General features: G+C 47.2%; 2 protein-coding genes across 9 annotated transcripts in view; both read right to left on the reverse strand.

Moving 5' to 3' along the window:
* The window catches only part of UBR4 (ubiquitin protein ligase E3 component n-recognin 4), a 211101-nt gene extending 193388 nt beyond the window's left edge, over nt 1–17713 (reverse strand). For all 7 annotated transcript variants that reach the window (XM_070759469.1, XM_070759468.1, XM_070759464.1 and 4 more), the window contains exons 1-14: nt 17505–17713; nt 10981–11078; nt 10110–10213; nt 9699–9828; nt 9454–9593; nt 7233–7335; nt 5561–5702; nt 5284–5408; nt 4251–4375; nt 4008–4067; nt 3693–3883; nt 2992–3091; nt 2739–2876; nt 1030–1144 (exon numbers count right to left, since the gene is read on the reverse strand). In XM_070759469.1, the coding sequence (XP_070615570.1) occupies nt 1030–1144; nt 2739–2876; nt 2992–3091; nt 3693–3883; nt 4008–4067; nt 4251–4375; nt 5284–5408; nt 5561–5702; nt 7233–7335; nt 9454–9593; nt 9699–9828; nt 10110–10213; nt 10981–11078; nt 17505–17653 (1720 nt within the window). In that variant the 5' untranslated portion in view covers nt 17654–17713. The remainder of the gene's footprint in view (nt 1–1029; nt 1145–2738; nt 2877–2991; nt 3092–3692; nt 3884–4007; nt 4068–4250; nt 4376–5283; nt 5409–5560; nt 5703–7232; nt 7336–9453; nt 9594–9698; nt 9829–10109; nt 10214–10980; nt 11079–17504) is intronic.
* A 762-nt stretch (nt 17714–18475) lies between these two features.
* EMC1 (ER membrane protein complex subunit 1) overlaps nt 18476–27346 on the reverse strand; it is a 32397-nt gene continuing 23526 nt past the window's right edge. For both annotated transcript variants that reach the window (XM_070759403.1, XM_070759404.1), the window contains 5 exons: nt 26100–26273; nt 24810–25020; nt 23538–23622; nt 20857–20986; nt 18476–19596 (listed from right to left, as the gene is read on the reverse strand). In XM_070759403.1, coding sequence (XP_070615504.1) covers nt 19417–19596; nt 20857–20986; nt 23538–23622; nt 24810–25020; nt 26100–26273 — 780 coding nt within the window. In that variant the 3' untranslated portion in view covers nt 18476–19416. The remainder of the gene's footprint in view (nt 19597–20856; nt 20987–23537; nt 23623–24809; nt 25021–26099; nt 26274–27346) is intronic.

The following is a 27346-nucleotide window of genomic DNA, read 5'->3' on the forward strand; positions in this document are numbered from 1 at the left end:
TTTCTGTTACCTGTGTTTTCCTTGAATTATATAAACTGCCTTTGCCTTTTACTGGTGTGTCTGGCTTCTCTTTTTGGGTTGGTCTTGGCTTCCGGAGTGACCCAGACAGAACATAACGTAACCAGAAAAGATCCTAAATTTGATGCCTTATTTTGCTGGATGGTTTTTGTATCTCTGCTGGACTCCTCTGTGACATAACGATGTTATAATATTAGCACCATACTTTCTTCTATACGGTAGCTCCTCGAATCAAAGCTAACACGTCATTTCCTCCTTAAATATCCAGGGAAATCATTTCGACGCAAAACAAAAATGCTCAGCCAAATATCAACCAGATCGTCCCAAATCCAAATTCCTATTTTTTTTTTAGCCATTAAAAACTCTTCAAGGAGAAGAAGAGAAAATATAAGGCATTACGCTGTGTTAACGCTGTCGCTGTATGCCTTCCTTCTCAAGCAGCCGCTGTGACCCATTTCTGGCTTTTCCGATTCCGATCACAACAAATTCTCCAACATTTGTTTTTAAGTTGTTTTACCACTCCCGACTCACCAGCACTCCGCTTAAAATTTCTTCATGTAGGCAATGCTTTATATTTAATCTCTTCCCAGATGTTACCGTTCTTCTTCAATCTCCTGCGTTGCGATGTCGTCCACGGCTAATGTCGACACAGGCATTGCAGCCTGGCCGTCTTCGCACCACCGCTGGTGCGAGACCAAGTCAGTTTGCCTGGCAGGGATTTGCCAGCCCCCAACCAGGCCTCTGACAGCATCCCCTATGTCACACCTCCCCTGCAGGAAGGATCAGGTCCGGTTCAGCAGAATCGAGACCCCCGAACGGTGGGGATTCAAGGCTACCCTCATGGAAGCGAGGGAGCCCCGTGGCGCCGTGGCCATTGACCCCGCCCCTCCCGGTTGAATGGTTGAAGGACCAGGAACGAGGCTCAGGGCCTTTACTCTTGGCCCACCTGCCTCTCCAGTGCAGATCCCCCATCACTTCCCCACTGAAGCTTCCTCTGCCCTCCCCACTTACCTTGGCTACTGTCTTCCGTGCTGCTGAAGTCATCTTCATAGTAGGTATTAGAGTCTGTAGAGGCACTGACGTTGCTGCTCATGGAGCCTTTGCGTTGTCTCTGCAGGACACAAGCCTGAAAGAGGGGGCAGGGGTCACAAATGCCCAGCTAGTGAGTATCTTACCACCTCACCCTGGAGCAAATCTCAGGCGTTGAGAGTGAACAAGGCTTGATTTTGCCCACCCCCCTTGGAAAGCAGAGCCTAAAACTCAACCCCCTTCGTTGCTAAGCTAGGGCAGTCACTCTGCTTCTTCCCTGGGTGGGGTTCATGTCCTGCCCGAATGATAAGGCCAGCTGTTGTGGCCAAGAGGTGGAGCTCACAATCAGGAGGTTGTGAGTTTTATCCTAGGTAGAGACAGATGTAGGGTACAGTGAGTAATCTGTATATTTTTAACAGTGCGTGTTTGCCATTTCCTAGATTTATTAACTATGTAATAAGACAGTGGAAACTATTTCTTAGAACTTTTGCAGTGAAAAGGAGCTACCCCAAATAGTGCCATAAGATTTATTATAAATCCATGCTGGTTTAAAAAGATAAGAGAAACTATTAAATTACACTGTATAAATACAAAGAAAAAACTATGCTCATTTATACCAAAAGGCCCAAAGATGGATAATTGCTTTGTTCCGATACTGAATTGTATTTTGTGTATTTGGCTGTGAGCCGCCCAGAGTTCTCTGGGAGTTGAGCAGCATATAAGTACTTACAAACAAACAAACAAACAAACAAACAAACAAACAAACAAACAGGGTCTCCTTTTTTAGCAAGGGGTTGGACTAGATGACCTGCAAGGTCCCTTCTGTTAATAATAAGGCCCACTCCTTCCTACACAGGGCAGATCCATGCCATCGAGAACAAGACAGAAAACCCACCTGAATTTAACACGAATGTTGGGGTTTTAACTTAGCGACAAGTTGGAGATGTATAGATTTTCGTATTATTAAAGGACAGCGGAACTAGTACTCTACGTCAAGCATAGATATAGAGAGAAAAGTTTACATTTATATGTTATAGTTAGGAAGTGAAATAATTAAAATGTGCAAACTGGAATATCATGTCTTTTTGTTTTTTCTGTTTGCTTGTTTTTAGCTGCATTATAAATAAAAAACTTTTAAAAAAATTTTTTTAAGAAACCCACTCAACAAATCCCCCTTCAAGCCCCAGTGCAGTCCTTCTCTTTTCTCTCAGTGGGAGAATACCGAAGTAGGGGAGGGGGTCGTTTTCCCACCCACCTAATGAGATATCTGGAAGGGCCCACTCTGTTAATATATGTGCTATTAAATAATAATCTACCTTTTTATGTTGCCCTCTAATTCCTAAAAGGTACATTTCTGGTTTCAATTCTATTTCATAATTTAAGATTTCTTTTAGCCAGTTTTTAATCATAGACCTTTTTTTGTTTTTGTTTCTGGACATATCCACCAAATATAATATGTGCCATATGCTAATTTACATTTCCAACATTTGTTGTTTGTATTGGGACATATTTTAGCCAATCTTGCCAGGGCATAATGCCACCAGAACATCTTATACAAATTTTCTTGATAGTGTCATTTTGTAATTAATTTTCCATAGCCTTTCCCAATCTTCTGGATGACATAGCCAAAATTAGTCACCCACGCTATCATATTTTCTTTTACTGTTTCTTGGAAGGGCCCACTCACTCACCTTCCGATATGCCGTGGAGAGCAAAGTCAGCAGTAGGTTAGCGAGTGGCACCGACTCGATCAAGCGCTGAATCCTCTGGATAGATGTACTCTGGGCCATGATATTCAGGGCGGCTGGAGGACCATCTGTGTCCCAGCCCTGAAGGATGAAGAGGTGCCCCCCCCACCAGGGAGAGTAAAAGACATCAAAACACACCTGGACACACACACACACACCCTCCTTGGTGGCAATTCTGAGGATTCTGAGCGCTCACCTTGTGAAGGGCCTCCACGTGGAGGTCTTGAAAGAGCAAAGTCAAGAGCTTAATGGCGTGATTGGCCAGGACGACGGAGAGGATGCCAAAGCCCTGGTGCCTGCAAAAGGGGGGAGGGGGTAGAAGACCCAGGTGAGGAAAGGTGAGTGGGCATCGCCTCAGGAAGGACCCCCGATCCGAGGGCAAGACATGGAAGGAAATGGCACTCTCTAGCCAGGCTTTAATCCCCTCCCACCCTAGTGCCAAAGACAGAAGAAAGAGCAAGGAAAAAAATCCCCCCTCTCGCCACCCCACGAGGACTTGCCCTGTTCAGGGCCAGGCCAGTAATGGGTTGCTAGCCCATACACGCCACTGTATACCCATAGCAAAAATGGAACTGCGCACGCAGCTTCAGATGACTGTAGGCAGGCGTGTCCGAGTGAGATTTGGCTTCTGCGCATGTGCAGGAAGTGAAGTTTTACAGGACACATGCGCGCAAGAGATTTCGACAATTTTTTGCTTCTGCACATGCACAAAAGCAAAAAAATTTGCTAAAATTTCATGCCGCCATTCATCCTGTCATGAGATTTTGCTTCCTACAAATGCACAGAAGCCAAATCTCGCTTGGATATGTGCAGCAGATGTGTGCGTGCACCCACCGATCATCACTGCATCGCACCGGTATCAGCAGTAAGAGGAACCCCCTCCTGGGCCAGACCTACCCTTTGCCAGGTCCAAGTTTGGGAGACCCGATGCCCTCTTTGGACCGTACAATGATATCTCGGACGCGAAGGGCCGCCAAGGGGTCTTTCTCTTTCCCCTTGTCAGCCAGGGTGGTCGGGCTGAGGTTCAAGATGAGGAATAAGCTGTTCAGCAGGCCCCAGGCCCCAAGCAGCTGGAAGTTTTGGTAGTGCTGGAGTCCCGGAAAAAGGAAAAAAAGCACACACATATCACATTGTGATTGCTGCTCCGGAGAGCGATACAGGAGAATTGTGTTGTTGGGGAGGAATTTTGTTGGGCTCCTTTTTCGCTCTTACCTCCCCACCTGCACGGCGGGAAGTGCTGATGGCTTGGCCGATCATGTCGTAGATTTCCAACTGTGGAGAGATGGATTTAATTTTTTTTTTAAAAAGGGTCCCGCAAAGACAACCAAAAAGCCCAGCCAATGCCACCCCAACGCCCTCAAGAATTTTGCAGCTGCAGCTGAAAGTTGGCACTTTACTTGCAGGCCATCCCTTCCCCCCCGCCCCACGACCCATCCTGTGTGTGGGCCAACTCACACATTTCTGTACAATGATGGCGGCATCGTTTTCATAGTCCTCTTCTTTAGAGCTCGTGGAGCCCGTGCGGACTTGCTGGGTGGTGCCCACGTGGAGGATGGCCATGCAGGTGGCCACGCTGACCCCTGGGGGAGAGGAAGGGTCCTGGGAGGTCAGCCAAATCAAGGCTTTGAGTCTCATTCTGTGATGGGGGACGATGAGCAAGAGCCCCCCACCCTCATTCCAATCTTTCATCCTACCGAGGTCGACCCATATTGTTGGGGACAATATATGCTGACTGCTTAGAGAGGGCTGCAAAAGCAACTGTGAAGCGGTATGTCTCAGTCCTTCCTTCCTTCCTTTCCTTCCCTCCCCCCTGATAGAATGCAGTATTGCAACCTAACTCTGCCAATTGCCAGCAGTTCAATCCTGACCGGTTCAAGGTTGACTCAGCCTTCCATCCTTCCGACGTCACTAAAACATGGACCCAGATTGTTTGGGGGCGATATGATGAATCTGTAAACCTCTTGGAGAAGGCTGCGAATCACTAGGAAGCGGTATATAACTGCTATCGCTATTAAAAGCAACTTGTCTTTACTATAAACCCAGGTGGCACTTCGCGGAGATTAAAATCTATTTCCCAAAGATGTCACATTGGAGAAAACTCAGCAGACAAGAAACAGAGAGAGAAGAGAAACAATAGGACTTATATACTGCTTCACAGTGCTTCACTGCCCTCTCTAAGCGGTTGATAGAGTCAACCCTATTGCCCCCAACAATCCTCATTTTACCTACCTTGGAAGGATGGAAGGCTGAGTCAAACTTGAGCCTGGTGAGATTTGAACTGCTGAACTACAGCCAGCAATCAGCAGAAGCAGCTTGCAGTATTTCACACTAACCACTGGGCCACCAAGGCTCAGTAAGCTTTGCACCAAGCAAGAAAGCTCCTTCTCTTCCTGCCTGCCCCCTTCTCTTCTTTCAAGTGTAGGAACCCACAACAAACACAGCCTCCCACAGGGATTTCGGCTTGGCTCCCGCGTTCGCGCTGATTCACCTGCGTAGAGGCAGCTGAGGGCCAAAACGGTCACGTCCTGCAGGCGAGCAGGGGTCAGAGGTTCCAGGACAGGGAGGGAGAGCGTGTCCAGGGCCATGGTAACGTCAATCACCAGGGAGTGGAACCTGTCCAGGCGGAGAGAAATGGAAAGTTGTGTAAAAGTGGACAAGAAAGGGAATCAAGAGATCGAGTTCTGACCAGAACGTACAGGGTGTGGGGGTTGAGAACAGGATATAAGAAGTCATGGGGGAGGGGGGGGAAGAGAATGGGCACTTACCCATTGCGGACTGCTGTGGCGTCAGCAACAGTAGCCGGCATGATGAAGAAGGAATTGGCCGACACGGCATCCTGAAAGCGGTTAATGTAGCGCAGGAAGTATGGGAGGTTCAAGCAGACGCGTAGCAGCTTTTCAGAACCGCCTGCATTGGAAAGGGAAGGAGAGGGAAGAAGGGAACAATATGATAAGGACTAGCCTCTTTCAAGAGTCTTGTTGCCGGCACGAGCCTGCCAAATGGCCCCAGGGAAGCTGAGAGACAAGAAATTACAGGTAGCCCTCGACTCAATGCCACAACTGAACCCAATGTTTATGATACAAAAGTGAGACGCTTGTCAAGCGAGTTTCACCCCATTTCATTACTTTTCTCGCCATGCTTGTTAAGCAAATGGCTGCAGTCGTTAAATTAGTAACCCGGTGGTTAAGCAAATCTGGCTTCCCCATAGAATTTAATACATATTAATACAAATTAATAGAGTTGGAAGGGACCTTGTAGGTCATATAGTCTAACCCCCTGTCCCAGCAGAAGACCCTACACCATTCCTGACAGATGGCAATCCAGTCTCCCCTTGAAAGTCTCCAGTGATGAAGCTCCCACGACTTCTGAATGCAATCTCTCTTTGGTCAATTTCCATCCATTGTTCCTTGTCTGGCCTTCAGGTGCTTTGGAAAATAGCTTGATCCCCCATCCTCTTTGTGGCAGCCCCTCAAATATTGGAAGACTCCTATCCTGTCTCCCCTGGTCCTTCTCTTCATTAGACTAGCCAGGCCCGGTTCCTGCAGCTGTTCTTCATATGTTTTAGCCTCCAGGCCTTTGATTATTTTAGATGGATTCGGATTAACAGAGATGGAAGGGATCTTGTAGGTCATCTAGTCCAACCCCAACTCAAGCAGGTCATCTTACACCATTCCTGACAGATGGCAGATGACAATCCGGTCTCTTCTTGAAAGCCTCCAGGGATGAAGTTCACACAACTTCTGAAGGCAACTTCTGTTCCATTGCTCTCACTGTCAGAAAATTTCTCCTTATTTCCAGATTGAATTGCTCCTTGTTCAGTTTACATTCATTATTCCTTGTCTGCCTTCTAGTGCTTTGGAAAATAGCTTGACCCCTTCCTCTCTGTGGCAGCCATTCAAATATTGAAATCCTGCTATCATGCCAGGCCCAGTTCCTGCAACTTATATTGTATGATTTAGCCTCCAGTCCCCTAATCATCCTGGTTGATCTTCTCAGCACTCTTTTCCAGAGTCTCCACATCTTTTTTTATAGCGTGGTGACCAAAACTGGATGTAGGATTCTATTTGCTTGTCTGAAGGGAGAATCACATAATCCACAACCATCATAAATGTGAGTCAGTTGCTAAGCAACTGAATGTCGATCACGTGACCACAGGGGATGCCGCAACACGTGAGAAATGGTCTTGAGTTGCTTTCTCCCCAGTGCTGTTAACTTTGAACGGTCACTAAATGAACCATTGTTAAGTTGACACTGCCTGCACTTCTGCCACCTCAGAGGAATTGTCCTTCTAACCCGCGTTGTGGATGGCTGTGCCTGAGAAGATGGTCATGGCAAGGAAGCAGCCCCAACACACCCAACCTCTTTTTCCAAATGACGCCTTTGGAAAGGGGGAAGCTCTGTTAGACAAAAGACAAAATGCCCCACGCCTTTCCTTACCGAGTTCCTGCAAGCTGGCCACGTTCTGGGCAACAAATATGCTCTTGGTTTTGGCTGTGGAGGAATGGTCCGTGGCGGCCTGCTCTTCACCTTCGCCTTCCCCCTAAAAGCAGAGCCAAGCATTATTTCATTGTAGCCTCTTGGCTGCTAGCCCCTCTAGCAGCCGAAACAGAGGAGGCAGTGTGGGAATCAAAGTCAGCATCAGGGCAACCTGAGAGCTTCGAGGGGGAAGAGGAAATGGAGCTGTCAGAGAGAGAAGACGGAGCCTGGGCCATCAGTCAGCTCTCAGATGGAGAGTCAACAGCCCCCAGGTCTGTAGGTGGCTGATGAGGAAGATGAGGAACAGCTGGGCAATGTTCCCTCTAATTTTTTCGGTGTGGGCAGAATAGTGTCTGAGCGGCAGTCTCAATCAATCAATCAATCAATCAATCAATCAATCAATCTTTCTCTCTGTCCCTCTCTGTCTCTCCCTCTTTCTTTCTGTCCCTCTCTTTCTCTCTCTCCCTCCCTCTTTCTATTTTTCCCTCTTTCTCCATCCCCCTCTCTTTCTTTCTTTTCTCTTTCTCTTCTCTCTCCCTCTTTTTCTCTCTCTCTCCATCTCTCTTTCCTATCTCTCCCTGTTTCTCCAGGTCCCTCTCTTTCTCTCTCTTCTTTCTCTCCCTCCCTTTCTCTTTCCTTTCTATCCCTCCCTCTTTTTCCCTCTTTCTCTAGGTCCCGCTCTCTTTCTCTCTTCCCTTTCTATCTCTCCCCCTATCTTTTCTCTCTCCCTCTTTCTCTTTCTCTCTCTCCCTCTTTATTTCTCTCTCTCCCTCTTTCTTTCTCTCCCTCCCTCTTTCTTTCTTTTCTATCTCTCCCCCTTCTTCTCTTTCTCTCCCTCCCTTTCTCTTTCTATCTCTCCCCCTCTCTCTCCTCTTTCTCTCCCTCCTTCTTTCTCTTTCTTTTGTACCTCACCCCCTCTTTTTCTCTCCCTCTTTCTGTCTCTCTCCCTCTTTCTTTCCCTCCCCCTCTCTCCCTATGGCAGAGGCGGAGGCAGGGGGAGAGGCAGCAAGGGGCTGGGTGACAGGCGAGCAACAGGAGGAATGCGGCAAGCTGGCAGCGGGACCTGGGCGGCGGGCGAGCAGCAGAAGGAACGTGGCGGGCGAGCAGAGGGAGGAACGTGGTGAGCTGGCGGCGGGGCCTGGGCGACAGGTGAGCAGCGGGAGGAACACGGAACTAACCAGGCAGACTTATTTGAGGCAGACTTCACGGCTGGTGGCAGGGGCGCTCTGAAGACCACGCTGCCGTAACTCTAAGGCAAGGGCGGGGAGGGGTGGGCAGGATGAGGTGGCGCTGGCAGAACAGCCCAAGAGGCCGTTCTCCTCTGCTGCAGCAGGCCCTCCAAGATCCTCCCCCCCAGAGCTTGGGCCGTGCAGATAAGAACGCTCGCCCGGCTCGTCTGTGGGAGGTGCCGGTCAGGTGCAGCCTCTACCCGGCTGAAGCACTCGGAGCGAAGCCACCTCATCCAAGCCGGGCAAGCAGGGCTTTGCTGGTCAGCATGGCGGTGGGGAAAGAGGCGGGGTTAAGGGCCAAGTAGGCAGAGCCCGGGCCCATTGCCCCCAGCTCCAGGGGGCAGCTCCCAGCGCAGCAGCAGGGGAGGAGGCCAACACTTCCACTGACGCCGCGCGGGTGGGTATCGGAGCCGGGGCAGCCTCGGTCAAAGGTCCTCTGTGCGGGAATTTAAAATTCCTGCGCTGAGTGTTAAAAAACAGTGTGCTATAGTGCGCTGTGCGCCTTAGAGGGAACACTGCAGCTGGATCCTGTGCCTGATTCACAGATGGCAGAGGAGAGCAATGGAAATCTATGGGCTGGTTCTTGGGACAGCCCCACCCTAGCTCTGGGGAGAAAAGGCAGGGGCCAGAGATGAATACATGTGGGAGACAAGTATTCATCTCCTCTGCAGATGGACTTGTTAACCTGTGTCAAGAGCCTAACAACCTTTTGCCGGGCCTGCTGGCATTCCTAATAAAATAATAATTGATTTAAACTTCAGTAAGTTTTTCTTGTCTGGGGAGCTGGGTCAGAACAGTTATGATCTCCTGCCATCAGAAGTTCACAGGCTCCCCAAAAACTCCAGAGGGAGCCTTGGGGCCCTCCGGTCACCCCTTGCTAAGGAGGATGGGTAGCCATTTTCCACAAGGGAGTCCGAGCCTCCTCGGGCAACCTTCTTCCTTCCACAACCCACCTGAGCCTGCAGCGTTGTCATTGGCGACAGGGCCATTTTGGGATTGAAGACAGAGGTCAGCTGATTGAGGAAGTTCATCTGAACCTCCTTCTGGCGCAGTTCGGGCCTGATGGGAGAAGACAGCTCTTTTTGATCCTCCACTGGAAAAAAAAGAGGAGCGGGAGAAGAGAGTCAGACTGGGGAGAGCAGGTCCACGCTGGCGTCCCCCGGGGCAGAAGCTGCCTGGGAAGGGAGGGAGCCTTTACCGTCCGAGAGGGTCTTCACTGTCTGGGGCAGCTTGGCTGACTTCATCATCGCCGTGAAAGTGATGATCTCCGTCCGGTCCAGGCGGCTGCAGCCGGTACACAGTCCCTTGATCAGCAGAATCAGGTGTTTCTAGGGCAGCAATTCAGAAAAGGTGAGTGGCGCAAGTTCCAGGGCACCTTTTCTAAACCTGAGCAAAGTCCAATTCCCAGAGTGCCCCCAACTGGCATGGCCTCTGCTGTGAAATCTGGGGGAGATTTTTCCCCCAGATTTCCTCACGTTTCCTGAGATCCTCATGTCTTGCAAGCAAGGCCCCAGGCCAGCTCCAACCTAGAGCCTCCCATGCAAACGATGCGGAAACTCCCCAATGGGGGAAAAGGGGAGATCTCTCTCTCTCCCTCCCTCTCCCTCACCTGGGAGACAGCACAGGCCTCGTCTGGGTTTTCAAGTCGCAACAGGGAGAATTCGATCAGTACTTTGCAGGCAGCTGCTACAGACTGCAGCTGGTTCCGAGGTACTGTAAAGGCAAGGTGGTTACATCAGTCCAACCAAGGTGGGGGTGGGGGAAGGAGCTTTTGAACAATGTCACGTCTTTGCCTTACTGTGTTAGCTGATCTAGGAATCCCACTCCCTTGAAATGTAGCCTGCCCCTCCTTTAATTTATGGTGGGAGACTCTGTGGCCAATTCAGACACTTTAAAAGGACCCAACTTACAGATATATGAGCCATGGTGGCACATTGGTTAGAGTGCAGTACTGCAGACTACTTCTCCTGACCGCAATTTGGCAGTTCGAATCTCACCGGGTTCAAGACTGGTTCAGCCTTCCATTCATCCCAGGTGGGTAATATAAGGACCAAAATTGTTTGGGGGGGAGGGCAAGATGCTGACTCTGTAAACCGCTTAGAGAAGGCTGTAAAAGCACCAAGGTTAAGGTATATAAGACTAACTCTGAGGTCTTCAAACTTGCCAACTTTAAGACTTGTGGACGTCAACTCCCAGAATTCTATGCTGGCTGGAGAATTCTGGGAATTGAAGCCCACAAGTGTTAAAGTTGCCAAATTTGAGGACTACTGGTCTAAGTGTTATTGTTATCTGAAAAACCATTTTCTGCTGCCTCTTTTCTGGGTGTTCATAAATGCCCCTTCCTCCTGCCATGTCCCTTCTAACCCTTCTGCTAACCGCCTCCTAAGCCTCACAGAATTCCGTGGAGGGGGGGGGGAGATCATCATTAAAATGTAGGCAAATGACAACAGCCAATGCAGAATGTCCCAGTGCTCACTCACCCACTCCACACACGGTGGTGATGTAGTGCGTTGCAAGCGCAACAAAAGAGGAGTAGAAAGGCTCGTATTGCTTGTCATGGTGCAGGATTTCCGACTCACTGCAGTGAAGGAAAGAAGCACGAGAGACACAAGACTGAGAAACTGTAAAAGTTGTGAATGTCTATGCATCAAAAGTAGAAGGAAGGTGGAATTTTGGTCCCAGCAACTTAAGAAGTTTCCTTATACTGGCGCTTAAAACCACAGGTTTTTCAACAGCCAGCAAGGAATCTTTGAGACTACTTAAAAGCTTATCCTAGTTCTGAAACTTTTAAGCTGGTGTCATTTTCTGAATTGGACATTTTGCTATAAGAAACCATGTGTTTTATATGAGGAAGCTGCCATGGGCTGTCAGACCACTGGCCCATCGTGTACATTTCTTGTTCCACCAAGAAGCAGATGGTAAGCAAAGAGAGAGAGAGATCTGTCAGTATCAGCTGCTGAGGAATTCCAGTGGCCTCCCCTCTGTTTATCTGACCAGCTACCTGATGTTCTATCCCAGACCTACTTAGCTAGAGAATAAATGAGGAATCCACTTGCTGATAGTTCAAAACATTCTTCCTATATATAACGTCTCATTATACAAGCCAAATTCATGCCTATGAATTCATTTTGGCAGCTTAGTGAGAATAACTAAAAGGTAACAGTCTTGTGGCTAGGCTGCTGCCAAAGATCAAAGCTAATTGTGAATTCCTTCATGAGATAAGGAGTCTCCAGTTTTACAGACTTACTGTTACAGCTTCCCAGCATATCAGCAGACAGGGCACTTTTACTCCAAGGAGTTTAGCATGAAAATAACAGTTGGCTTGGGCAACCTGGCTGAAATCTTAAACATCATCCCACTCCATTGCAAAATATTGAAACTCCATCCCAAATTATCCACACACCACCCTTAAATACCTAAAGGAAGTGATCAATAATTCCCTACATAAAACTGGAGTTTTATTTATTTATTTATTAGATTTGTATGCCGCCCCTCTCTGAAGACTGGGAGTTACAAACTACAGACTACTTCCTTTTCCCATACAAGTATTCTTGTCTTTTTCTTATCTTCTAAAGCGGGCATCTGGCAAAGGCTCTTGATCTTCCTCCTCCTCCTTTAAGTCAGACCCTACTGTCATTGGCATATCTGTACCTCTGGAGGTCTATTTCTCCCTTACTCTCACTCTCTGCATCAGCTGACAACACCACTGGCCCAGGGTACCAAGATGGGCCCAGCTCATCCTCCACAGATTCTATCATTACCAGAGGTAGACGAGGACCACTCACCACACTGGAGAACAAAGCACTGGATTCAGGGCTAAACTTTGATTCAGCATTTATAATTTTAGGAGGGAACTGCACCGTGACAGAATATGAACTCAAAGGCAAGCCAACGAAAGCAACCAATACAACTTTTGAAATCCGAGTTAAAGTCATCCCCGCAGATTCTACGGAAAATGGTGAAGGGACTGCGGCGAGCATCAATTGGCTTGAACTATTTTGAATCCCTGAAATGATTCCACGCAACTTAAGACAACGATCACAAAGTACCTGAGAGGATTTTGCAAATAAATCGTGAAGAATTGTATCCCAGGAAGGAAGAGCAATTAGGAGCACAGAGCCTTCAATACTTGCAGTTGCATCCTATTTACTCCCCCCTTTACCAAACCTTGACTATCAGACTCATGTGATTTATTCTGCATGCACTGAAAAACAAACCTCACAATCCCACCCAGAAAGGCGGAGTTGTGCAACTTTGCAGAGGGGAGGCTTTTCAAAGCAGACTGTTGCATAAGAGAAGCTCACACCCTAATGTGACAAGGGATGAAGAGAACACGTGGTGAAAAATTTACATTTGGATTGCCAACAGCGTGGATCCAGGTAGCACTTTAAAAATATTGCTTTGGGGGATTATCTCGTTTTTAAACAGCTCCAATTCTGAACAACAGTCAGTTGCTCTAGGAAATTCTTGACCCCAGCAGCACAAACATCTAGCTTAAAATATATGTAGATCTGAAGGTCAGAGGTTGAAATCTCATCACCGGCTCAAGGTTGACTCAGCCTTCCATCCTTCCGAGGTGGGTAAAATGAGGACCCAGATTGTGGGGGCAATACACTGGTTCTGTTTAAAAAGTGCTATTGCTAACATGTTGTAAGCCGCCTGGAGTCTAAGGAGAAAGGCGGCATAAAAATTGAATAAATAAATAAATACCACCAATAAAAGCAACGTACAGTCCAAAACCAGCTAGTGGTATGTTGCTCTGTCATTGCTATCCCCCTGACTGATTTATTTAACCAATCCCTGTTAACAGGAGATGTTCCTGAGGATTGGAGAATGGCCAGTGTTGTGCCTATCCACAAGAAGGGCAGTAGAGAAGAAGCTGGTAACTACAGGCCAGTTAGCTTGACATCAGTTATAGTTAAAATGATGGAGACTCTACTCAAAAACAGGATAAATCAGCACCTAAAAAACAATAACTTATTGGACCCAAATCAGCATGGCTTTACTGAAGGCAAATCATGTCAGGCTAATCTCATTGATTTCTTTGACTATGTCACAAAGGTGTTGGATCAAGGTGGTGCCGTGGATATTGCCTACCTGGACTTCAGCAAAGCCTTTGATACGGTTCCACATAAAGAGCTGATAGATAAATTAGTGAAGATTGGACTTAATCCCTGGATAGTTCAGTGGATTTCAAGCTGGCTGAAGCATAGACATCAGAGAGTTATTGTTAATGGCGAGTATTCTGAGCAGAGACAGGTTACAAGCGGTGTGCCACAAGGGTCTGTTCTGGGTCCTATTCTTTTTAATATGTTTGTGAGTGACATAGGGGAAGGTTTGCCTATTTGCCGATGACTCTAAAGTGTGCAATAGGGTTGATATTCCTGGAGGGGTTTGTAATATGGTAAATGATTTAGCTTTACTAGATAAATGGTCAAAGCAATGGAAACTTCAGTTTAATGTTTCCAAATGTAAAATAATGCACTTGGGGAAAAGGAATCCTCAATCTGAGTATTGCATTGGCGTTTCTGTGTTAGCAAAAACTTCAGAAGAGAAGGATTTAGGGGTAGTGATTTCTGACAGTCTCAAAATGGGTGAGCAGTGTAGTCGGGCAGTAGGAAAAGCAAGTAGGATGCTTGGCTGCATAGCTAGAGGTATAACAAGCAGGAAGAGGGAGATGGTGATCCCCTTATATAGAGCGCTGGTAAGACCACATTTGGAATACTGTGTGCAGTTCTGGAGACCTCACCTACAAAAAGATATTGACAAATATCTACGGCTCCAAAGACGGGCTACAAGAATGGTGGAAAGTCTTAAGCATAAAACGTATCAGGAAAGACTTAATGAACTCAATCTGTATAGTCTGGAGGACAGAAGGAAAAGGGGGGACATGATCGAAACATTTAAATATGTTAAAGGGTTAAATAAGGTTCAGGAGGGAAGTGTTTTTAATAGGAAAGTGAAGTTAGTTGGGGGAAAGATCAAAAGCAACGTGAGGAAATATTATTTCACTGAAAGAGTAGTAGATCCTTGGAACAAACTTCCAGCAGACGTGGTTGGTAAATCCACAGTAACTGAATTTAAACATGCCTGGGATAAACACATATCCATCCTAAGATAAAACACAGGAAATAGTATAAGGGCAGATGGACCATGAGGTCTTTTTCTGCCTTCAGTCTTCTATGTTTCTATGCTTCAAAGAAGGCAAGCAGCTGCTAGCCAAAACAGAAAGTGTGCAAAATGTATGTTATGGACATAAACTGTTTCAATTCCTACCCTCAAAAGTTGCTACAGAGCACTACATAACAAGACAACTAGTCACAAGAACAGTTTTTCCCAAACACCATCACTCTGCTAAATAAATAATTCCCCCAACACTGTCAAACTATTTCCTAGGTCTGCACTACTATTACTACTAGTTTTTTCGCATCCCATTTCCTCCCACTTATGACTGTAACTTGTTGCTTGTATCCTTAAGATTTTTATTAATATTGTTTCCTAACTGCTTATTTAACCCCTATGGCAATCATTAAGGGTTGTGCCTCATGATTCCTGACAAATGTATATTTTCTTTTATGTACACTGAGAGCATCTGCATCAAAGACAAATTCCTTGTGTGTCCAATCATACTTGGCCAATAAAGAATTCTATTCTATTCTATAGGTACTCCAGCCCACCTCTAGAATACAAGGCTCCATATATGAAAGCTTCTATATCCAAACGCTACTATAATCTCAGCTACCCAAAGGACATCAAGATGGGATATGGAGTACAGTGTTCCCTCGATTTTCGCGGGTTCGAACTTCGCAAAAAGTCTATACCAGTTTTTCAAAAATATTAATTAAAAAATACTTCACGGTTTTTTTCCCTATACCATGGTTTTTCCCGCCTGATGACGTCATATGTAATCAACAAACTTTCATCTGCCTTTAATAAATATTTTTTTTAATAAACTTTAATAAATAAACATGGTGAGTAATAATCTAAATGGTTGCTAAGGGGATGGGAAATTGCAATTTAGGGGTTTAAAGTGTTAAGGGAAGGCTTGTGATACTGTTCATAGCCAAAAATAGTGTATTTACTTCCGCATCTCTACGTGGAAATTCAACTTTCGCAGGCGGTCTCGGAACGCATCCCCCGCGAAAATCGAGGGAACACTGTACTACTGAAATTAGGAATGTGTTAGGTTCAAACGATGCATACCTAGACCATAAAAGAAAAAGAGGGAGCTGCAGCACTCTACCCATTGCGAGCCGAGGTGGCGCAGTGGTAGAGTGCAAGTACTGCAGGCCACTAAAGCCTACTGCTAGATCTGCAGGTCAGCGGTTCAAATCTCATCACCGGCTCAAGGTTGACCCATCCTTCCGAGGTGGGTAAAATGAGGATGGGGGCAATATGCTGGCTCTGTTAAAAAGTGCTATTGCTAACATGTTGTAAGCCTCCCGGAGTCTAAGGAGAAGGGCGGCATAAAAAATTGAACAAATAAATAAATAAAATAAAACAACCAATTCCCCAATGAACTGAGCCAACGTGGAAGCAATTTCATCAGTGAGAAGAAACAACAACCCTTTATCTAAGCCTTTTCTAAACTGGGACAGGATAAGAAAGGATCCTGCAGGTCCAGGCCTCCAACTGATCTAACTCTGAACCAACTTTTCAAACACTTGAAAACACATTTCTTTTTCCCCTTCTGGATGTGTCTGGAAGGCCAAATGCCTTTATAGCAAAGAGATCATGAAAGACCAGCATGGCTATTTTAAGCCCACCCGGAGAAATGACCACCAATACATGGCAATAGGAAGAGCCAACCCATCACAGATATTCACAACCTGAAACTTTTGTGCTCCTAATTCCCCTAATACCACTGTTTAAAACGTTCCCGCTAACTCCAGGGCAGCAGGGTCCTTTCAACCGCCACGTAACTGCTACAACTCCCATCGCCCACATCCTTGGGCACTTTCCCAAAGAGGCTTCCTCCCCTTAGGTGGTCCAACTACACCTCCCATTATCTCCAAAGGGCGGGTTCACTCCTTTAATTTTGCTCAGCCTGGCTGCTCTCAGCTGAGTAAGGACTACAACTCCCATCACCTATATCCTTTGGGCACATTCTCCAGGAAGCTTCCCCCCTCAGGTGGACCAACTGCACCTTCCATTTTCTCCAAAGGGCAGGTTCACTCCTTCAATCTCCCTCAGCATGGCTGCTCCAAGCTGAGTACGGACTATAACTCCCATCACCCACATCCTTTGGGCACTTTCCCCAAGAGGCTTCCCTCTCCCAGGTGGACCAACCACCCCTCCCACCATCGCCAGAGGGAAGGCGCACCCATTGCGCCAGGCTGTTCCCAGCTGAGTACGGACTATAACTCCCATCACCCACATCCTTTCGGCGCTTTCCCCAAGAGGCTTCTCTCCCCCCGGTGGACCAACCACCCCTCCCACCATCCCCAGTGGGCAGGCTCTCCTATTCGACCAGGCTGCTCCCAGCTGAGTACGGACTATAACTCCCATCACCCACATCCTTTGGGCACTTTCCCAAAGAGGCTTCCCTCCCCCAGGTAGGTCAACTACCCCCCCCCCCATTTTCTCCAAAGCGGGGTTCGCTCCTTCAATCCCCCTCAGCCTGGCTGCTCCCACCTGGGTGAGAACTACAACTCTCATCACCCACATCGTTTGGGGGCTTTCCCCAAGAGCCTTCCTCTCCCAGGTGGGACCAACCACCATCATCCCCAGAGGGCAGGCTCTCCCCCCCCCTTCAGCCAGGCAGCTCCCAGCTATATGAGGACTATAACTCCCATCACCCAGCAAAGGGAAGTTTTGTGAGGGGAGGAGGTGGCCTCATTTCGCTCCGCCCACTAGGAACAGTCAAGCTGAGCGGGAGAGCAAAATAGAGGAAATAGACAAATAGTCTTGAGGACGCCCTTCCCCCCCCACCGCGCCCTCCACTTCCAAACCGGAGTGCGGGGGGGGAGGTTTTGGCCCCGCCCCCCCTCCTCCTCCCTCCTACCTTTCAATGACGGAAGCCAGCAGCTGCGGCAACTCCCGCATCTCGAAGGCCGAGTAGGAGGCCGATAGCAGCGGCCGCACCGCCACCTCCCAGCCGGGGTCCCGCTCCGAAGACCCGGGCCCGCCGCCGCCGCCCCCCGACGCCGCCATCTTGCCGCCGCCTCTCCTCAGTTCAGCTTCCAGTAGCGTTAGAGTTGCTGAGGCGAAGACACCAGAGGCCGGGGGAGGGGGGAAGAGCTTCCGGGTCGCGGGGAAATGACGTCACGGTCGCTTTTTCCAGTTGACACTCCGCCGCCTAAACGACACCGGTCTCTTCCCTGAGGGGGGGGGGAAACCTGCCCTAAAAATAAATTGGACGCTTTTGTCGTTATTGTCAAGGCTCTCAACGTCCAAAGGAAAAATTGCCGGCCTTCCGAGACTTCAAAGAGGACCTCAAGTTCGCCTCAAAGAAGCGCGGCAGATACTTCCGGAACGGACGCCTAGAACGGCTCTTAGCTACTTCCGACCGTTCTCCCGCCCCCGCATGGAGAGGAAGCCAAAGGAACGCTGGAGGAGCAGTATCAGTTTCCTTTCCCGGCGAGGCACAGAAGGCGCCTGCGCAGAAAGGTGACTCAGCGACTTTCTCTTGAGTGCGCGTCTGCGCATGCGCCCTCGCTCTCTAGGATTTCTATGGGCAAAGGCGGATTTCAAAAGTGGATTTTAAAAAAAACCGTGACCTCCTTGGATGTACATTTTAAAATCATCCAAAATAGGAGTTTATTAATATTTTTAGTTAGCAATTAACACATTAATGGCTTAAAATTCAATTAAATCTCTAGCTCAAAGAGCTTGCAATCTGAAAATCTCTTGTTATTTTTATAATTTTTAAATTTAATAAAGTTGATGAAAATAATGATAGGCAAGTGGTTTCAAGCCTGAATTTCCAGGGAGACCTGTCAGTTAAACACACTTCCAGGAAGCCAAAGAAGCAAATTCATTGTTATTTATTTTTATTTCTGCTGTGCCTGATCTGGATACAGGGGGAAATAGATCTTACTTCACATTTTTTTCCCACAGAAAATGCAATTTTCTACCCTGCAAACTCCAGATTTTAGACTCTGCCCACCGCAACCCAAAACCCCTCCTCAGAATAAATATAAATAAACCCACCAAGGACTGTTAGCAAGCCACTCGCTTGTCCTAAAGCAAAAAGAAAAAAAAACATTCAAAACCTCACTTTTTTCAATGAGCTTCAAGTACTCCCATTAACCAAATCTGGACTGACCAAAAAAAATCAATATAAATTACAGAACTATAAGACAAAAGAAAAAAACCCAATTAAGAAAGAAGTTTTTTAAAATTTAAGACAGAATTATCTCTCGTTGAATTTCTCGCTGGGAACACTATGGATTGAACAGGCACACTTTTGCCTGGTTTATCTCCATTTTTTCCAAATTCATCTGCATTTTCCAAGATGTTGCACACATCCTCTCCAACGACTGGTTCCCACCAACTATTTTCTTCCATTGAAAATCTGAGATGGGGAAAGAGGACAGAAAGACGCTATATATTAAAAGAAATCCGGCTGATTCTTTGAATCGGCTAAAATCCGAGTGGAAGAAACAGGACCACAATGTTTTATCGTGGCCTCAGGAGTTGAAGTGGTCGTTGTATAAAGTTCCAACAGCAAAGCAGTTTCGCAGCGAAGGACGAGGGGTACAAAACGTTTTCAAAATGGCTTCATTTCACAGAACCTTCCGCGTTTTCTGGAATGGGTTTGGGCAATAGGCAGTACAGTTTTCTCCTCAAAGGGGGGAGGGGGAGAAAGGAGCATTACACTCTCTCCCCTTTCAAATGAGGCTGCAAACCACCAGGTTCCCCTCGCGAGGGCTCGGCCGTCCAGCCTCAAAGGTAGACCCGTATGAAATCTCCCGTTACCGCCAGGCACGGTTCAGCAGCTTCATCTGAGCCAGCCTCTTGGTGATCATGGTGGCGAAGACCAGCCCAAAGAGCACGCTACTGATCAAGACATAATCGTAATCGTCTTTGAGAACGTCAAACTGCTTGGAAGGGTAGACTCGGGTCTGGTAGATGTCTAACCCATAAGCCACCACCTGAAGGAGAAGAAGAGGAAGAAATGAAGGGTGGGTTGCAAACTGGAGATAGTCATATGCAAATATTACGGATAACGCTTGACTTAAAACCGCAATTCTGCCCCAAATTTTGAGAAGTTGCTAAGCAAGACATTGGTGAAGTAAATTTGGCTCTGCTTTTGCGACCTTTCTTGACCGCAGTTGTTAAGACAATGTCGTCTGGCGGGGCCCCAGGGGAAGAGCCTTCTCTGTGGCGGCCCCAGCCCTCTGGAATCAGCTCCCTCCTGAGATTCGTACTGCCCCCACCCTCCTCATCTTTCGCAAGAGTCTTAAGACTCATTTATGTCACCAGGCATGTGGCAATTAGATCAAGCCTCCCCCATTACTAAATCTGATGAGTGGTTGTGAATGAATTGGCTGACTGATTTTAATATATTGGAATTTTAGTTTGTAATTTTTTAATTAATTAGATTTGTTGTTGCGTTGTTTATATTGTGTCTTGTGAGATGCCCCGAGTCTTCGGAAAAGGGCGGCATACAAATCTAATAAATAATAATAATAATGTGAATCGCCACTGCCGTTCAGCTAGTCAGGTGGTTATTGAGTGAACCTGGCTTCCCCAATTGACCTTATTCATCTGGTTGCAAAAGGGGATCACATGACCCCCTAGCCCATGATTCTGCCGTTACCGGAGTGCTGCATGTGTAGTTTGCTTCTGCGGGCACCCACGTCCCAGCAAGATTTAGCAGGAATCAACATTTTGTGAGGGGACACGTAAGCGAGGGAGACTTTGGCATGTGCAGAAGCAAACAAAATGCCCAAATCTTGCACTTGCGTGCATCCCCTTGCAAGATTTTGCAATTTGGTGAGTTGTGCACCTGCATGGGGGAAGGCATTGCAATGTGGGTGTGGGCACAAGCATGAATGCTATTGTGCGTGCGCGCACCCTTTTTCACCCAAGCAAAAAAAGTTCACCATCACTGGTCTAAAGTGTTTCTCAACCTTGGGATCTCTAAGAGGAGCGGACTTTGGCTTCCAGAATTCCCTAGGCCAGGACAATGATCTAAAGCAGGATTCTCCAACCTTGGCCCAGCAAAGCTGAATTTTACTGGCAAAGCTGGCCGGGGGAATTATGGGAATTGAAGTCTTCCAGGTTTAAAGTTGCCATGGTTGGAGACCCCTTAGGAATTTTAAGAGTGGGCTTCTAGTGGGGAGAATTCTGGGAGTTGAAGTCCACCCCTCTTTGAAGCTGAAGGAACCTTGGGTCTAGGAAAGGCTCACCAAACAAGTGGACTCCAGGCCCGATGGGGCTGTGTAAATGCCCCTCATTCGAGAGATGGTTTGATTGTAGTTGATGAACCTCTCAGCGTGGATTTGCACATCCGGGGAATAAGGGATCAGGTTTTCTTCCCTGAAAATGAGCACAAAAACATCTCGGTCCCACCTCAGTCCTAACATATTCTCTCCGCTTTTTTATTATGCCTCTGTTCATTGCAATTGGTAATTCTTCTTGTGCAACCTTACAAAATCCTGGCCAGGGGGGCTCTGACTAGGAAAATCAATCCAGGTCAGACATAACCCCTCTCCCCCACGGGGTTCAGCTGGATCCAAGCCACTCCAACTATTAGCAGCATTATGAGGACAAGTGACATTTTAAAGACCGCTTGGAAGAAATATGGCTGAAATTTGAGAAACCCCAAAACCCCTGACATCAGCTTTCCCATAGCTGCAAAGTCCTAATTCCCCCTGGGCTAGGCAGTGCATGGATCTCCCTGTTAGTAATATGTACATAACTAGTTGGGTTTAGCAATATACGAGGGTTGTCCAGAAAGCAATGCACCACATTTTTTTTCTCAGCCTACAGTAATGGTACGAATGTGAAACTTTAGATATACATTATTTGAATTGTCAGGAGTGGGTGTGTAGATTTTGCGTTTCTTCAGAGAGAGAGCATAGCTGCAGCAGTGTTTCAAAATGGAGTCTGTAAGTGATGTACGTTTCAAGCAGCCTACAGCCCTGACCTAGCTCCCTCAAACTTCCACTTGTTTGGGCCATTAAACGATGCCATTCGTGGAAGACATTTTGAGGATGACGAAGAGATGATTCACACAGGGCAGAAATGGCTTCGTGACCAGAACAAGAGTGGTACCGACAGGGCATACAGGCCCTTGTCTCTCGCTGGAGGAAGGCCATAGAAAGGGACGGAGATTATGTGGAAAAATAGGGAGTGTAGAAGAAACATCATTCTTTCTTGTATCTAAGTTTCATTGTGTTCAATAAATAATTGTTAAAGAAAAAAATGTGTATTTTTTCTGGTCGACCCTCTTATAAACAAACTAACAATATATGCTTAAATGTATTGAAACACTATAGCCTTGAGAGTTAGTGTTACTGATTGCCATTAATAATAATAATAATAATAATAATAATAATAATAATAATAATAATAATATTAATAATAAAAAATTAGATTTGTATGCCGGCCCTCTCCGAAGACTCCCTCTCCCATCCCTCTCTGAAGATTAGAGGGAGCCAGAAGTGTGATTCTTTCTCTCTGACTTTCTTTGCTGTTATTTACTCTGTGAATGCTGTAGTAAGAACTGTGTGTTAAATGCTGGTTTATGTATTTGCAAGCTGAACAAGTAAGGCTTATAGTATTGTACTGTACATGTATGAAGAGTTGTTGACTGATTTAACTGTGTATGACTGGAACTGTTCAACTTGACTAAGATATTTGCCAAAATAAATAATATCTTATATACTTTAATGTATCTGGCTTGTATGACTGAACCATTACTCATATCTCTGGGCTATCTGCTGGATATCCCCTAGACCAGCGTTTCCCAACCGGTGTGCCGCGGCACACTAGTGTGCCGCGAGACATCGTCAGGTGTGCCGTGGCGAGAGGCGGCGGAGGAGAGTGGGCGGATCGGGCGGGCAATGGGGCAGGGCGGAGAAGCCAGGGGCGCGTTTGGCCGGAGGCACCTACTGCCGCACCTCCCTGCCCCTGCCTCCCCACGGTGCCTCCGGCCAACTGCGCCCCTGGCTTCTCCGCCCTGCCCCATTTCCCACCCGATCCGCCCACTCTCCTCCGCCGCCGCCTCCTGCCTTGGGGCGAGCAATCCGGGAGTCCGGGACTGTGTGGCTTTGCGCCATGAAGAGAAAACGGCAGCAGGGAAAAGTCGGCCATTTTCTCTTCATGGCGCAAAGCCACACAGTCCCGGACTCCCGGATCGCTCGCTTCTCCGGTCAGCAAAACCATCTGCCCAGGAAAGCGCCGCGCTGGCCGGAGAAGCAAGCGATCCGGGAGTCCGGGACTGTGTGGCTTTCGGCCGGGCTAACGGGAGGCGGCGTGAGGCCGGGCGCTGGGGACGTCTGGGAGGGCGAGGAGGCTGATGGCTGCTGCGCACTCCACTCTCTCTCCGGCTCTCTCTCGCTCTTTCTTTTTCTCTCTGTTGCTGGCGTGGTGAACGAGAGAGAAAGAGAGAGAGAGAAAAAGGAGGGGAGAGAGAGAATGAGAGAAAGAAAGCAAGAGAAAGAGAGGGAAAGAAAGCAAGAGAGAGAGAAAGAAAGGGGGGAAGGAGGGAGAGGGAAAGACATAGAGAGAGGGAAGGAGGGAGAGAGAAAGAGAGCAAAAAAGAGAGGAAGAAAGAAAGAAAGAGGGATGGAGAGAAAGAAGGGAAGGAAGGGAGAGAAAGAGGGAGGGAGAAATAGAGTGAAATGGAGGAAGAGATTTTTTTTTTGTCCAAACTTTTCTTTAGCCCCCCGCCCCCCCCCCCCCCCCTTCAGTGTTCCCCAGAATTTTGAAAACATGAATAATGTGCCGCGGCTCAAAAAAGGTTGGGAAACACTGCCCTAGACTCCACATTTCCTCTATATGCATGTGCATCTTTGACAACTCAGAGATCACTCTGCACATTCTTTAAAACACTCCCCATCTCACCCCAGTCCAAATTCCTCACCTTGTTTGCTCTGTAGGGACTTCCGGCCTCCGTGGATCCAGCAAAGCCTTTGGAAGGGACAAAATGGCTCCCGAAGGAAGACCAACTGCGCCCAAGAGAAAAATGGAGATGCTTTGAAATTGGGGGCGTGGGGAGGGAGCTATTGTTAAAATATAGTAAGATTTGTCAGGAAGGATAATAATATAGGTTTTTGTCTTTTCTTTTAATTTGCAATTTTAAAAAAAATGTTCCTGTCTTGTTTCACTGCAAAATGAATATTTATAAGAAGATGTTATTTGGTCTGTTAAGGTACTGTGATTTGTTAAGTTTGTTACGTTTTCATGTTTGCAGCAGAGGTGGGCTGCTGCTGGAATGGCTAATTGCGTGCAGCTCTCCAGCTCTGGAACATGAGTGCAGAATCAAGGGCAATTATGCTCCCCGAACCTGTGCAGGTAGCAAAAGTATTTTTGCTTCCCCACATGCATTTCCCTCGCATCTAAAATAGGCCACATGGAGATTCCTGGGAGGGGAGGGGTGAGCTAATCCTTGCAACTACCGATTTGGCAAATCAGAGGTAAAATTAGTATCTGGCTCTCCCAAACTCGTACAATCCCATCCCTGCTCTTCAGTCATGGGCGTGGCTTATTTTGTGGGTGTGGCTTGGTCATATGACTGGGTAGGAGTGGCTTACTGGCCATATGACCAGCTGGGTGTGGCTTGACAATTATGTGATTGGGGAATAGTGGTGGCTTAAAGGTCATGTGACTGGGTGGGAGTGGCTTACTGACCAAGGTAAGTTTTCAAATAGGTGCTTGGACTCTTTTTCAGTCACATTATTTGAATAGCCACAAAAAGGACAAATGATAGACAGCATCATTTGATGAGGAGCACAGTAACATTTGAAGGTTTTGTACCAGAAGGTTCAGTATGATAACAGATTAGTCAAGTAGCTCAGTTTTCTTTCACTGCTATAAAAGTTCAATTCTAGATAATGATTAAGATGATTTAAAGCAATTCTGGGTAAAAACATACTATTTAATTATTTCCTATTTTAAAAGTAATTAAGGATCATACTAAGGCACTAGAGAAGGAAGGATAATAAAAAAACTATTAAAGTATTCAATAAATATCAATAAATAGTGCATAAACTTACTACCCACTCTGCCCCCCCCCCCCCCCGGTGGGAGCAGCAGCCCATCGCTGTTGCTCCTTGGCCAGATTTCCTCTGTGTGTGTGAGTGAGTGAGTGAAAGGCAGACCACCCGGCCTCCCTCTCCTGGCCCCCTTCCTTAACTCAGCAGATGGCGACTCGTGACGCCACGCTCGGTAATGGTGGCTTCCATGGCGCTGATGGCGGAAGGGAAGATGTAGGACTGCTGCAGCACTTGAGGCCAGTAGGGCCGGTCCAGGGAGCTGAAGGCCGTGGCGTTGTATTGCGTGGTGCCCTCGTACAGTTCCAGCACTGTGAACTCGTTCCGGCGGGCCTTAGCGTTCCAATACAGGTACTGCGGAGAGAAGGAGGGTCTCTCAACGATAAAGACACGTTCCTCAAAGTCCCCATGTGTTGTGAGTGCTCCTTGTCTCCCTCAGGTCATGTCAGATTCTGAGGAGGATGAGCCAGGCCCCCCTGGATGCCCTGGGCCAGAGGAAGCAGAGAGCAAGACTGAGACAGAAAGTGACTTGAGTGAACCTGAGGGACCACCAGAGGGGGCCAATGTGACAATGGGAGAGTGGTCCCAGTCAGAGAGTGAGGAAGACATTAGAGTGGAAAGTAAGTGAATTAACCCTCACTATAGAAGATTGCTCCCAAGGCGAAAGGAGTTACAGAGTAAAAGATATTAGCTTACAGCCTTAGCCTCTTGGAGGTGTGATGTCATTCCAGCCAGTATAAAGGAAAAGTATTGTGGGAAAGGGGGCATGGAGAATCAACGTTCAATGGAAGAGACGTGGGGCTGGGAGGTGTGATTGAAACAAGGCTTAAAAATCATGATTTCTGCTTCAATAAGGGACCTTCTTTGTTGGATGCTGTGCTGGGCAGCTTTCAGTAAGGAAAAGCATATGTTTAAGTAATGAATGGACTTTATCTAAGGAATGCAGATAAGACTGAGTTTCTGGCACTCTTCCCGGACATAGATTACAGCTAGCTCTAAAGAGAAAAGTATCTTCTTCTGTGCTGTTTAAAAACCATGTGTTTCATTATACACTGCTCAAAAAAATAAAGGGAACACTTAAACATCACAATATAGCTCAAAGTAAATCAAACTTCTATGAAATCAAACTGTCCACTTAGGAAGGAAGCAACAATGATTGACAGTCAATCTCACATGCTGTTGTAAACATTCAACTTTGTACAGAACAAAGTATTCAATGAGAATATTTCATTCATTCAGATCTAGGATGTGTTCTTTGAGTGTTCCTTTTATTTTTTTTTGAGCAGTATATATGCTGGTGTTCAAATAAGGAGTGGATATTATCATAAAAGTGATTTCTGAGTGGGGTTTGCTCCAGGGCCTATACACAGAACACAGGGGTCTCTCCTTCGTGACTTGGGCCCTGAAGCTTTGGGAAGGACAAAAACTCTTACCACCACCCAGTTCTCTGAATGGACAATATGCACCGGCCCCTCGGCCTTCTTCTGCACCGAAGAGTGGATGATCCGGCCGGTGACGCCATCAATCAAGTAGATTCCAATGAAGGAACGCTCCGGGTGGGTGTCCGTGCTCTCGGTCACTACAGCCAGCAGGTTGGGGTTTAGTGACTGTGGGGAGGGGGGAATGCAAAGCCCATTGACAAAATTCCAGGTAACATCCAAATTTAAATCAGAGTCCAAGTCAAGGCATTCCTCAAAGCTCCAATTTATTTCCGGAGCCATCCTGGCATTTCCACCCGGGAACCTGAATCTGAGCTTCCACTTAGTTGAAAGTTCACGTCCCTTGTTCCCCCACCCACAATTTGTCACATTGCCCATTTAGGTTGTGCCAGCGTGGCAACTCCTCCTTCCACTTCCGCCCAGGTGGTGGACATACGATGGCCTTGAACCACTCGAAAGAATGTTTTGTGGCTGCATCTGTTCCCTCATGAAAATCAACACTCCCAAGTTCCCATAAACATCAGGTCTTCTACAGATAGTGTGGCAAGCCGCAGATTTATTACCAACATCTGCACTGGCTTGGCTTGACACCCAACAGGCTTCCTTAGGAAGAAGACTAAGAAGTCATTGCAGTGGGGAAGGGAGGAAGATGGAGGGCAGTAGAAGGAAAAGAGAAGAGGAGGAGGAGAGGAAGAAAAAGGGAAGGAGAAGAAGAAAAAGGAGAAGAGGGGGAGAGGGGGAGATAGGAAAGGAGAAGAGGAAGGAGAAAAGAAGGGGAGGAGAAGGACTTGCAGAAGAAGAGAAGGAGAAAGGGAAAAGAAGCAGGGGAGAGGAGAATGAGAAGAAGATAGGAGGAGGAGAAAAGGGGAGGAGAAGGGGCAGGAGAAGAGAAGGAGGAGAGGAAGGAGAAAGGAAAAGAAGAAGGGGCAGAAGAAGAGGAGGAGGAGAGGAGATAGAGGTGAAGAGGAAGGAAAAAAGAAGAGGAGGAGAGGAGAGTGGGAAGAGATAGGAGGAGAAGGGAAAACGGAGCAGGAGAAGAAAAGAAGAAGTAGAGGAGATAGAAGAGGAGATGAGGAGAGGAAGGTGAAAAAAGGAGGAGAAAAGGCAGGAGAAGAGGAGGAGGAGGAGAATGAGTAGAAAAGGAAATAGAATAATGAGAAAAGAAGGTGAGGAAAAGGGAAAGAAGAAGAGAAGGAGAAGAGAATTAGATAGGAGAAGAGGAAGGAGAAAAGGGGAGGAAA

Source organism: Erythrolamprus reginae, chromosome 8, assembly GCF_031021105.1.
Source record: "Erythrolamprus reginae isolate rEryReg1 chromosome 8, rEryReg1.hap1, whole genome shotgun sequence".
Taxonomy (NCBI): domain Eukaryota; kingdom Metazoa; phylum Chordata; class Lepidosauria; order Squamata; family Dipsadidae; genus Erythrolamprus; species Erythrolamprus reginae.